Consider the following 12,706-nt stretch of genomic DNA (forward strand, 5'->3'; position numbering starts at 1 on the left):
ACACACTAGATGCAGATAATCACGCCCTTCAGTAGCATCTCCGTATTAGAGGCAGCTATGCTGAGTGGTAGTTCTCCAGTAGCAGGAGTGAGCAGCCCTGTACTAAAGAATAACATGGGTAACTTGCTAAGGTATCACCGTCGGTCAGTGTTGACAAGGGACCTGATCTGAAAATCATGTGGTGTTGGGAGTAAATGTTTGTCCCATTCATCTAAGACAGCTGCGATGGAAGAAAGGAGAGACTGAAACCCAGGGGGCTTGATCACCAAGTGACATTAATCTCTGATTGGGTTAAACCAATGAGGCATAAGAATGGGTTAGACTGCCCAAGGACAACAACCTCGTGACTGGTACCACTAACCTGCCGGTGGACGTCCGTGGGTGAGAAGTCCCCAAAAGCCTCCCACACCCTGCCTGTATCGCTGTCTTCATAGAAGCGTACCTGGATGTCATCTGTAAGAGAAGAAAGAGGAAGAGAAGACCCATTACTTCACAGGGGTGGCGGGGGGGCACCTTTGCATCATATCAATACTAAATTAAAAAAAACATTGGTTTGCTTAGTTTCTGTGGTTTTTCTACATTTAACGCAGATATTGCTGCAAGCCATATCTCATACCACGATATGGTATCACCAAACCAGGATCTCCAGCCTACTTTTCAATATTGGTAGCACTGACACTGCCTTTCCAAACACCTCACATCAAGTTAATAACATTTTCCGAGCCTCTGTCAACAAAAGTGGAGGCTCACTCTTTGATTGGCCACAGAGTGTTTGTTCAGCGACGCTTCTCATTTGAGAAGAGGAGTCTTGGGGCTCCAATCAGCCGCCACCTTACAGGTCAGAGGAAAAGCGTGGTCAGCCTCGGCTGCACAGAGGTCTGAGATTTCCTGTCACACAGCATCCTGCAGAGGCATGCCGTCTGGCGCGGAGAAAGTTCCGCGGCTGAAGATAAAACTCCTCTTTGATTCACACCCACTCACGAGCGCTTGGCAGAAAAAGCAGTGCTGAGTTTCATCTCCTGTGTACTTTTATGAAACCAAAGGGGAATTCCCAGGGCTGCGGGGCAAGGGCTTTTACAGGGGGTGGGACAGAGCATGCCAATCGCATCATACTCTCAGCGTGTCACTGTTAAGGGAATCTTCTATCCCCATGGTGTGTACAATTCCAAGGTATACAAATCTAATCACCTGGAAATGTATAACACAGAGAAGCATCACAACACTCAGATTCACTTTCAAAAGATACTAACTGGTCTTAAAATCTAATTTCTGCAGACACAAACGCAGATGAAGGCACACAAACTCAGTCAGAATAAGCTGTTATAAATGGCTGTTCAGTTTACAATGGGTTATAAAAAAAGGGGGTCCACACTGTAGTGGACCGACTGTATGTGCAAGTTCCCGCACCTTTCTGCACCTTGTCGCACAGCAGGTAGACCTCCTCGCCTCCCGTCACGCAGCCCGCTGTGCGATCCATCCGCACGATCTTCAGGTTGGAGGCGTTGGGGGCTTCTGCCAGGTGGAAGAGAGAGGGGGACATTTGAGGTTCTCATCAGACCACCACGTTCCTCACATCTTTCAGCCCACCCTGAACACTTGTTACAACTAAAATCTTGAGCCAGTCCACCCCTCTCAACATCTTAAGCAGCTTAAAATCCATGCTGACAACCAAAACAATCTAGATTAACTGGTTCATTCAGAGCAGGGTCGGCAACTTTCACACATCACGCATGATACTCAGGCTTTCAGACTTTCATACTCTGGCATGAAACCTTACAGCAAATCTATATTATTCCACTATAAACCTAAAATTAGCTACATCAAAAGTGTAGGGGTAGTTTGCAAACCCTATATACTATTAACTTGTCTCAAATTGAAAGTCTCACTCCAGCCAGCTGACGAAAGTTGGCAACCATGATCGACAGCTATACTTAACAAAACCAAAGCTTAACCTTCTTTAGCCCTCAACCCAGGCCAGAAATTTTCTTTCAATGCACAATACAACATGAACAGTGCAAATGGATATTAAGTAGGGTTCCAGAAACCTTTTTCCCAGTATAGATATAGCAAGAACTAATTCACAACACTGCATGCTCACATAACAGAAATAACACAAATGCATCTTCTAAAGAAACAACACAGTGTCACAAAGCCAAAACAAGACTTGCCATTCCCAACTTTAGTTGGTCTACAGTATCTAAGCACATTTATTCCACCACAGCGCTTAGTAAAGGGGGGACATGATCCAGGTATATAAGATTCTAACAGGTTTGGATGCTGTTCAACCAAATAGTTACTTCAGCATTAGTTTAAATAGACGAACTCGTGGCCATAGGTGGAAATTAGCGGGAGAACATTTCAAGCTGGATTTAAGGAAGCACTTCTTTACACAGCGCGTAGTCAGAGTATGGAATAGCCTTCCTGATAATGTGGTGCAAGCTGAATCCTTGGGTTCCTTTAAATCAGAGCTAGATAAGATTTTAACGACTCTGAGCTATTAGTTTAGTTCTCCCCAAGCGAGCTTGATGGGCCGAATGGCCTCCTCTCGTTTGTATAGTTCTTATGTTCTTATGTAAAAAAATAAGTTTAAATAAATAAACCAAGACCATTTGTCTAAAGGTCAGTCGAGCAATCACAAAGATGAAAGAGAAGGAGGGCAAGCTACCGGCAAGAGGGCAAGAGGAAAGGGAAACAAAACTGAAAGTGGAGCCCCAGTTTTAGCCTCGAGCAAGAATACCCGGCAAAGGAAATTTGGTGTGGAGGTGTTTGCCAACATAGTAGGGTGGAAGGAAGCCAGTGCATGGACTGATGGTGGTTTTATTTATCTGCATCTCATATCAAAGGCTCAATCATAGCTGTTTCTTACTTAGTGCACAACACAGTTCCTTTCCTGCCACAAACTTGGAGCTCGGAGGTCCGGACAGCCACCGTGGGGGAATTGGGGTTTAAAGAGAAGTCTAAAGAGAACCTCATGGTGGGACAGCTGACTGGCTCTGTGGTGCCTCATGGCAGGTGTTTGTGTTTGGGGATGAGCCATGGGAAGGTAGAGACACTCACTGCTGTCGTAGATAGGGTCGGAGATGACAGGGTCCAGTCGACGGGAGTAGCCACCGTCGCTGTCAGGCAGGAAAGCAGTGAACATGAGACGCACAACGCTCAGGTCCATCTCCTTGGCCTGGGATGCAGCTGCATTGCTGATGAGCCGCCGCTGGTAATCTGAGAACGACATTCATATACAACCCTAAGCTTTGGGATCATACCAGATGACACAAAGGAGAAGGTGGAACAAACAAAAGGGTGCCCTGAAAAAACCCAGAGCTTGGGCTGAAGGTGCATCACCCCAGCACTACGCTGACTCAGAAGACCGGACATGAGTGGGCAGACCTGTGAGCTCTCTGGGGACGCGGACCTCGCCTTGTTGGTTGTCGATCTCGGGGTGGATGACTATTCCATAATTATAGCACATCCTGTAAGCTTCAGTCATCCTCTCCTCCAGTGTTTTGCTCACATTCTTCTTTGTCACATGGAGTATCCCCAGATTAGGGAAACTGCAGCACAATTACCAAGGCAATAATATGGGACAGTCAGTGATTGGTGAGAAATCCGCAGGTAGAGAAAGCGGGACAGACCGGAGATCACCTGATGCTGGAGTCCTTGGGTGCCAGGTCAGCAATGCAGATGCCCTTTTCACACTGTTTACCCACCAAGCTGTGGGCATGGAGATGGGGCTCTGAGGAGGAGGTCACCAGCTGCACCACCACTCGGGCCGGCCCCTGGTAGTTACAGATCTGAAATACAGGCACGTAAACTTGGAGACTTCCAGGGCTTTCAATCATCTCAATGGCTTCAATTCACTGCTGATAAGGGTCCACTCTTAATGGAAGCCCCTCCCAAAACCTGGAGAACAGCATCATGCCCCAGCAACTCCAGGAACAACCAGAGAGCTCTGCCTACTTTTACATCCGGAGAGCATTGACAGCAAATTTAGAAAACAACCTGATTTCCTAAGCTTTTGAACAAAAAGTTTGAATATTTGTTTTACAAGACCCTCAAAATCGTCACTGTGGTGACCAAAAGTGTCTATGCACTTTGAGGTTCCTTTATGTTCCTCTATGTTCCTCTTTCATGAAAACCTTTTGTAAGGTGCTGTTTAATGTTCTTGTGAATGACCACTTGGCCTAAAGAGCTTCCCCCACGTACGCATACAGATCAAAGCAGTGCTTTTTAGTAGATGAAATAGAACAGAGCCTGTATGACTTCTCACTTCCTAAAGTGCAATGCTGAAGAGGTCTGATTAGAGAAGCTCCAACCAATGACATGCCCATGACCTGCTGATGCAATAAAAAAACAGAGCTTAAAATCAGAACAAGAGAAACGGCTATCCTATAACTACAGGTTTCCACTTTTTGGTTGAGGCCCTTGGGATTTTCGATCATATCCACTGTTTGGCAATAGCCAGAAAAGTATTGCTGGAAGATGCATAAGACATGGTGAACAGGACTTCGTTACAGCTCAAATACAAAATGTCAAGCCCGGAGGCGCCCGAGTCGACAAACCATCCGTCTCACTCGCCGCTTCCTGTTAGAGGCAGCGGTAACAAGAGGAAATTCCCAAAGCGCCATTTAGCAAAAGGCAGAACAGCAAAAACTTACCTCCATCTCAACCCTCTCAAATACTGTGTCAATATCAAATAAAGACTAAATAAAGCAGAATTATAATTGGAAAAAACTGGCCAATTCATTTTCTTTCTAAGAAAGTGAAATGTCAAAGGTAAGTATTTACAAAAGAATGTGATGAGCAAAAGAGAGAAAATGTTGTTTCTAAATGATTGGTTTGAAGAGAGTATAGTTGCAACTCAAAGTTAAAACAATGGTCAGGGTCAGGTCAGGTTGGGGAGCATGCGCTGATGCAGCACGTTGCTGCATGCACCACACAGCGAAACTCCTTGGGATCCTAGACAGACACACTCCAGAAATGGTCATCCTTCTGCTGTAGCCAGGTGTTACATGGGCATCCCCTTGGCCTTTTTCAGCCACTCGGGTCCTCAGCAATGGGGATCCTGCGAGCCGGATCGCCCTCAGCAAAATGCGCCACATGGCTGTAATGCCGTAACTAACGCTCCATCACAGTGCAGGTAATGTGCCTCATTCAGGACTCCTCTAGCAACCACTCATTCGACACAAAGTCAAACCAGCAGTACCTGTAAGGATGTACCTGTAAAGCAGTAAGGATTCTCCAAAGAGACACAGTACCGAAGGAGTCCAGTCTTCATCTCAGCTCACTGGATAGTGTCCATGTCTCACAGCCATACAGCAAGACAGGGAACACCAGGACTCTAAAGACTTGGACCTTCGTCCTCTTGCAAAGATATCGGGAGTGCCACACACCCCTTTCCAGTTACCTCATGATCCCCCATGCTCTCCCAATCCGTCTGCTGACTTCATAGGAAATGTCACCAGAGACATGAATGTCGCTGCCGAGGTAGGTAAATCTCTCCACACGGTTTACATTCTCCCCACAGACAGACACACTACTGATGGCTGTGCCTAAAAAGTCATTAAATGCCTGGACCTTGGTCTTTACCCAGGACACTTGCAATCCCAGACACTCAGACTCCTCATTCAGTCTCTCGAGAGCCCTGATCAGAGCCTCCATTGACTCCCCTAAGATCATACCATCACAGCAAAGTCAAGATCAGTACATCTTTCTTCATCAACAGATGTCCAGCTACTGGATCCCACGACCCTGCCCAACACCCAGTCCATACAAGCATTGAACAGAATAGGAGCAAGAACACACCCTTGGTGAACCCTAGAATCAACTGGGCAGAATGCTGAGGTTCTCACTCGACTCTACACAGCACTCACAGTTCCAGTGTACAGGCTGGCCATGACGTCCAACAACTTCTGGGAGATCCTGCGAAGTCTTAGGATGTCCCACAGGGCAACTCGATCAACTGAGTCAAATGCTTTATGAAAATTGACAAAGACTGCAAAGGACCTCTGCCAATATAATCAAGCTTGCGCTCGATGAGAACCCTCTGTGCAAGGAAACGGTCGATGGTAGACTTCTTAGATAAGTAAAACAAGACTGCTCCAGTCGCTGACAGGCAAGCAAGTGATCATGGATCCTGTTAAGGATGACCCTAGCAAAGATCTTACCCGGCACTGAAAGCAGTGTTATCCCCCTGTGGTTGCTGCAATCCAGGCAATCACCCTTCTCTTTACAGATAGGGACTACAAATCCTGTTTTCCAGTCAATTGGGATGATGTCTGACTCCCAAATGGAAGCAAAGATTGCCTGCAATGCCAGGAGGACAGCCTGACCACCAACCTGGAGAAGTTCACCCCGGATACCACAGATCCCTATGGCCTTCCCTGCCCCCAGCTAATTCACCACCCGTGCAGTCTCGGTGAGGTTGGGTGGTTCACAGCTGATTGGAGGACCAGCCCAATGTCCTAGCTGGACGGTCAGCTTTAAACAACTGCTACAAACAGCCCAGCGGATCACAACTGCAGTGTCATCCGTAAGGACCATTCCATCACCTGTCTGGACTGCAAGTCTCTGAAGAACAGATTCAGATGTGTGTAATGCTTCGATTCCTCTGTAAACATGACGTGGGTCACTAGACCACAGATGGTGTGTCACCTGCTCACATAATCGTCTTATCTGCCCTCAGAGCCCTCACAGGCATCCTTCTCTTCAGATCTGACTGTTAATTAACTTTAAATTTCAACTAATGCTTAGAGGACAGGTTTCTCAGTACTGCTGAACAACACATGGTGCATCCGTCAAGGGTCAAGAGTTTTTACTTGACCTTTAAAGTCATTTACATTTGGAAATCATTTACATTTGCTTAGATCCAACTAGCCCTACTCAAACTTTAGACAACTGCGATTTTTACTGGAAAAGTTTGTATGTTAAAGAATTTGTATAAGTGTTGGTCTATGAAAGCCTGACTGTGGCCCATAATTAACAATAACACTAACACATTAACAATCAGATTTCTGAGAAAATTAGGGGGGGTTTGTATAAAATAAATCAACTACTGCTGAACTTGCAGGCTGATGAACAAAATAAAATGTAAGCGGACAACTAAAATGGGGTATTCCCAAAACAGCAAGCAAAATAATGACGTGACTCCTATTTCTAATAAATGGACAAAATTTCTAGAACTGCAACAAGTCATACACTGAACATGACAAAGGCAAGTTTCATTTTCCAGTTACCATATAAATATATGCCCAGTTGAATTTCTCATATTTTACTTCAAAAGGCTATTTAATCCACATCTAAATCACTTCATGAACTTCACCCACCCAGTTGCATGAAAGCCAACATTATTCCTCTCCCAGCTGCATATCAATCAAAAAATGTAACAGTATCACTGAGACTTCTTTACTAATTAGTACATATACATCTTGTCCTTTTTCCCATCCTTACAACATTATTCTTAAGCGTGACAATGTCAGACATCTTAAAAACAGGTATAAAAACAACACAAAGGCATGTGCAAAGACCTGAAGAGGCAGTTGTCAGTTTTCCAGTGTTTTCTCAAAACTCTCTACGCATAAAAAGCAAACACGTGTATTCAAATCCTTTCATCATATGCAAAGTGGCCTACCGTACAGTTATAAAGCCAAACCAGTTCCCCCAGTTTAGTCCATGACAGTAAGATATATTTCCCGCAATCCAGGTTTTGCAATATAACAGTCTGTATAACTGTTACTAGTAGCTGGTTTTTTTCAAACGAACTTATTCTTAACTACTTAAATTAGGATTCTAAGGCCTTTCAATACACTTTCATTCATCTTTTAGTAAAAGCACACAAACACTATAGACCATTTATAGACACCAACCGAAATACTGAGAGGTATTCCGCAGACATGGGAAGAACATCCAAACTGTACGCATACAGACCCGGACAGATTGCAATAGAATTAATAATAGGTTTATCTTTTCACCAACCCCATCCTGCTCTCCAAGAGACACATATAGACAAGAGCAAGCTTGGGGATCACAGCGAAAGGCGACCACCTACATCAGGAGTTAAGGGCTTTCCTCGAGGGTACCTGGACATGTGACTATTCTGCTGAGGCCAGGCGTGACCCGGTGACCTTCTAATCACAGGCACAGAGGCTTAGCCCACCGAGCCACAAACTGCCCGCATGGTTTTACACTATCAGTAAAGATTCAAGAACATGAATTTACTATTGTTGTCTCAAAAGGCAGCTCAAACAAAAAAGGCCATAGAGCTATTTTGTATCTCTAGGGAGAGAAAGCACAGGGACAACTGGAAAACTCACCTTCACTTGGGGGTAGGACCTCCTGTTCCTCTCACTGGAGGCCCCCGGGAGACCCCCATGGGATGGCCCTTCACAGCCATAGCGGAAACGGAAACCCCTCTGTAGGGCGCAGAACATTCTAGTTAAATAACCACTATGGATTGGCACCATCTTGGCAAAGGGTAGAAAAAAGGAGACCAACCCCTTAGCTCAGTGCTTATGAGAACCATTTTTCAGGGTACACATGTTCATAATCTAATGGCTATCACCTTAATGCTAACATAAGCTTCAAAAAAGCAATCAAACTTCAAAAATTACATCCTCTTCATGGAATGATACAAAGACTACATGCGATTAGAGAGACATGCAACACTGAAATGCATCTCAGCATACCTGTTTTGGCTGCTCCATAATTTGAAGGAAAGGTCCATCTGCTGCGATAAAGAAAAAGTACAACAAGGCTTAAGAGGCCATTGGTACATGAGTGCATAACCAGACACAGCAGTATTACATTTCTGAAGAAAGGTGGAATTGTACAAATCTTCCCGGGCGGAGGTGGTGGGAAATTCCTGCTGCTAAGAACCCTCAGGGTGGGAAATGGGAACCAAGTGTCATGAAAGCATGCATGTCTGTGTTTACTACATAGGTGCTTGCTGGTGTAGTGAAACATACTCCTGGAAACAACCTAAGTGTGGACTTTCAAATCTCTGGGCAAACCCAGCAATATGACGGGACGACGACACTTTGAACGTCTGGCAAAGTTATAGAGGGCCTCCACAAGCTGTCACCGTTATTAGAGGATGCAGGCTCGCTCGAACCGATGACACCCAGCACCTTCTGCAGGCAGCAATTCAGGAAGTGTTCAAAACAAGTCGGCCAGATTGCAACTCCTGACGGGCTGTTCCGCAGTAACAGGAAGTGTGCGCACATCAAGAACGTTGCAATAAAGGCCCTCATGCCACTAACCCTCAGCAAGCCAACCAGTCACGCACCTTGTTGCACCCACAAAACACTTGTGTGATTCCTTTTTTTCAAAGCCGTGTCAGTGTTACCCGTGAAAAGCATGCAGACCTTACATGGGCTTTCCCACAGTCGCAGACTGTGTCTTAGTTACTCATTTCACTTACTTCAGAAATCACAGTGGATACTGTCACTGCCCTCCCGGCTTAATAAAATGAAAGATCACCAATCTGTGGCAGGAACTGCCATCTGGTTTATGAATGCATGGTCTCCTAAACCACTGATCCTTCATCTAATTGACTGGCTCCCTTTTTTTTTTTTAAGTTGGGGAACATGTGAGAGAGGGAGTAGGAGGGGAAATAGAGAAGTGAGAGCTGGGTAGGAGGGGACAGAGAGTAACCGAAGTAGGTTCCCCATAGTCTTGTGATGTCATAGTGTAATAATGTCATACGTACAGTTCTTGTTTGCTCTGTGCATGTGCGTGTGGGTGCGCGCGCATTTGCCCACTGAAAACACAGCCAGCAAAGCCTTAGCTCTGCATAGCGGAAACTGGATATTGCAAGGAATGGTGTGTTTGAATATCGATGTAAAAAATCTTACTATGTTACATCATCCACACCCACATTTAAATTTAATGTTATAACTGAGAATAAAGTTCAAAATTCAGTAGCACAAACATAATTGGGCGAGAAGGACAGACAATTAAGCTTCATTTAAGAACTTCTATCTACCACAAATACAGTCACTCAGCTTTTTTCCATGTCTCACCTGACACTAAGTATGAACTTCTAAAAAAGTTCAAGAATTTTCATGTTCTTAAAACTCAAACCCATACATTATAGGAATTAACTCCAAGCTGCAGTTCCAGGCAAAAATACCAGACATCTGACCAGTGAGCTGTACTCACCAATCCTAGATGAGTTGGTGTGTGACATAGGAGTGAAACTGTTCAGGGCATCTCCCATCCAATGTGGAAAATGGTCAATATCTAAAAACTAAAAATAAAAAACAAGAGGTGGAGAAAGCATCATTGATTTAAAAATGTGGACTGCAGGAGTCTAAGCATCAAACTCTCCCAGGATCCATCATTAACATTTTGTGCACTTCCTAACATTCACACAGTGGTATTCCTGCTACTGATATTCCATCCATCCATCCATCCTCTAGGTTTACAAGACCGTCTCCCAGGCTACACAGGGCACAAAGCTGAGGTAGGTGGCCAGTCCATTGCAGGGAACACACACACACACACACACACACACACACACACACACACACACACACACACACACACACACACACACACACACAAAAACAAACAACACAGCCAATTTAGAGACAACAATTATCCTAATTAGCCAATCACCATGTCTTTGGACTACAAGAGAAACCTGGAGGAAACTTGTATGACATGGGCAGAACATCCAGCTCCATAATGTCACCCCTCAGTGAAATTACGCTATTGATTACATTCATATTTCAAAGACATTAAGTGAAGGTGAAACTCATTAATTCCTCAATAAACTGAACTATTAGCTTGTGTGTGTGTGTGTGTGTGTGTGTGTGTGTGTGTGTGTGTGTGTGTGTGTGTGTGTGTGTGTGTGTGTGTGTTGTAAATGGTAGAATCATATAGTTTCATGTATAAGGTGCCTCTCAGATTACATCATACTGATTTATTGGGGTCTTTTGGGTGGAGTTTACCTGATCTTGGAGGTAGGGGTCGTCCTCGGCCATGTCTAACAAAAAAAGTTTTTATTTTATTAATATTTTAACTCAAGGCTGTGAGATAGCACGTCCAATCGCATGTTCGCACCTTTAGATTCGTCTTTATTATGTACTAGGCACACGAGTCATGCATGGACACCTGGTCTACTTACTATGCAAAGCTGATAGACGGATCAAGAAAAATAAGTTCGATATGTTTTTTGATAGCTCTTACGGAAACTAAATAACTAGAATGTACACAAATCATCCACGTAATTTGGTGAAAAACAACGCGCAACGAGGGTGAAACGGCTGATGCGTTATGCAAGGAATAATTATCACACGGGTAATGTACTTCATTGGGGCACTAAACTTGTTATAAAAGTACACGGCATTACGTTTAATCACTCCAGTATAACACAATCTGTATATGCGCAGGTGATTACGTGAAAAATATACTGAAATTGTGGCGTAATGTTTACACAGGGGCGGGCAGCCGACGATCATCGTGACTGATAATTAAGCAGGGTTAACTACTTTTGGTTTACCTTAACGTACTTCCGTTTTGCAAAGTAGCGCTTCGGTTACTTTGTTTCCTCCTCTAAAAACACACCAAAACACGCACTTTGTGCGGGAAAAGGCCAGGGGTTAGGGGACAGCAGCCAGTTTTTCTACCTATTTTCTAGCCTCACATGAACAGCAGAGATGGGAAAGTGTCGATCATAGTAGGAAAAAAATATCCGATGGCCGATAAGACAGGCCTTACCTTCTTTTCGGATCACACTCCGTCCAGGTTTATCGGATGACAACTGCGCTCCAAACTAACAGCGAAGTTAAAAGGTCGCCCTCGGAGTCGTCAAAGCCGCCGCGCTTGTCAGTCTTCGGCTTTCGCTTTAAAGAAAAAACACAGACTAAATAAGTTATTAAATAGATTTCGGAAAGTCACGCTAGGAAAACAACAGCCTTTTTCTGCTATCAGCATAGGGCAGTGTAGGAAAGTATGTCCCTTCAGTGTTTTGTTAAAAAGCCCGACTTCCTTGCTGGAAATTCCCAGTGACGTAGGACACGATACCTTTTATTGTTTTTGCTGCCATCTGGCGATCAACGTTGGAGAAAGGAAACTGCATTTCTGTCTCTACGGGGATTTTTATTTTCTGCTGAAAAATGACTTCTCCGTGGAATTCGGCTAAAATATCAGCTATGCATAATAGACAATTAAAAATTAAGTCTCCACAAAAGCCTCAATATACACACACGCGCAGACACTGCATCCTCTTGTATTGTACTTTCCTCCAGGTACTGAGTCGGATTAATTTTCAGATCGGAGTTTTATGCTCAAGACCAGTCCATTTTGCATGAGTTCTTGAGGAACTTTGATAAATGACGCTACCGATCGAGTTTTACTATGCCAATAAATTTATTACTGACATATCAAGAAGAAAATAGATAATAAACAACATATTGAGCTCTTTAAGCAAAGAAATTCCCATCAAATCTATCAGCAGGCCATTTGCATCGCCGAAAAATACTGTAGGCATAAATCCAAATACAAAAGTCAAATACAAAAATATAAAAAGAAACATCATTATGGATCTATAAAACTCGCATTACACTATTCTATAAAAGTACTTGTCATATGTTTATGATACAAATAACGAAAATACTTTTTGACTGCAGAATTCTTAACAAAATATGTCAAATGAATATCCTAAATAAAAGTATATGGAAATGAAACATCCAGAGTAGATAGGCATTCT

The 12,706-nt window shown here is 43.9% G+C and overlaps 1 protein-coding gene across 2 annotated transcripts in view; it reads right to left on the bottom strand.

The window, feature by feature from the left end:
* LOC125721140 (nuclear factor NF-kappa-B p105 subunit-like) overlaps nt 1–12,005 on the bottom strand; it is a 27,396-nt gene extending 15,391 nt beyond the window's left edge. For both annotated transcript variants that reach the window (XM_048997156.1, XM_048997155.1), the window contains exons 1-10: nt 11,716–12,005; nt 10,947–10,981; nt 10,153–10,240; nt 8,679–8,719; nt 8,307–8,405; nt 3,640–3,788; nt 3,385–3,548; nt 3,058–3,216; nt 1,408–1,512; nt 362–453 (exon numbers count right to left, since the gene is read on the bottom strand). In XM_048997156.1, the coding sequence (XP_048853113.1) occupies nt 362–453; nt 1,408–1,512; nt 3,058–3,216; nt 3,385–3,548; nt 3,640–3,788; nt 8,307–8,405; nt 8,679–8,719; nt 10,153–10,240; nt 10,947–10,979 (930 nt within the window). In that variant the 5' untranslated portion in view covers nt 10,980–10,981; nt 11,716–12,005. The remainder of the gene's footprint in view (nt 1–361; nt 454–1,407; nt 1,513–3,057; nt 3,217–3,384; nt 3,549–3,639; nt 3,789–8,306; nt 8,406–8,678; nt 8,720–10,152; nt 10,241–10,946; nt 10,982–11,715) is intronic.
* Between the last annotated feature and the right edge of the window lie 701 nt (nt 12,006–12,706).

Source organism: Brienomyrus brachyistius, unplaced genomic scaffold (genome assembly GCF_023856365.1).
Source record: "Brienomyrus brachyistius isolate T26 unplaced genomic scaffold, BBRACH_0.4 scaffold32, whole genome shotgun sequence".
Classification (NCBI taxonomy): domain Eukaryota; kingdom Metazoa; phylum Chordata; class Actinopteri; order Osteoglossiformes; family Mormyridae; genus Brienomyrus; species Brienomyrus brachyistius.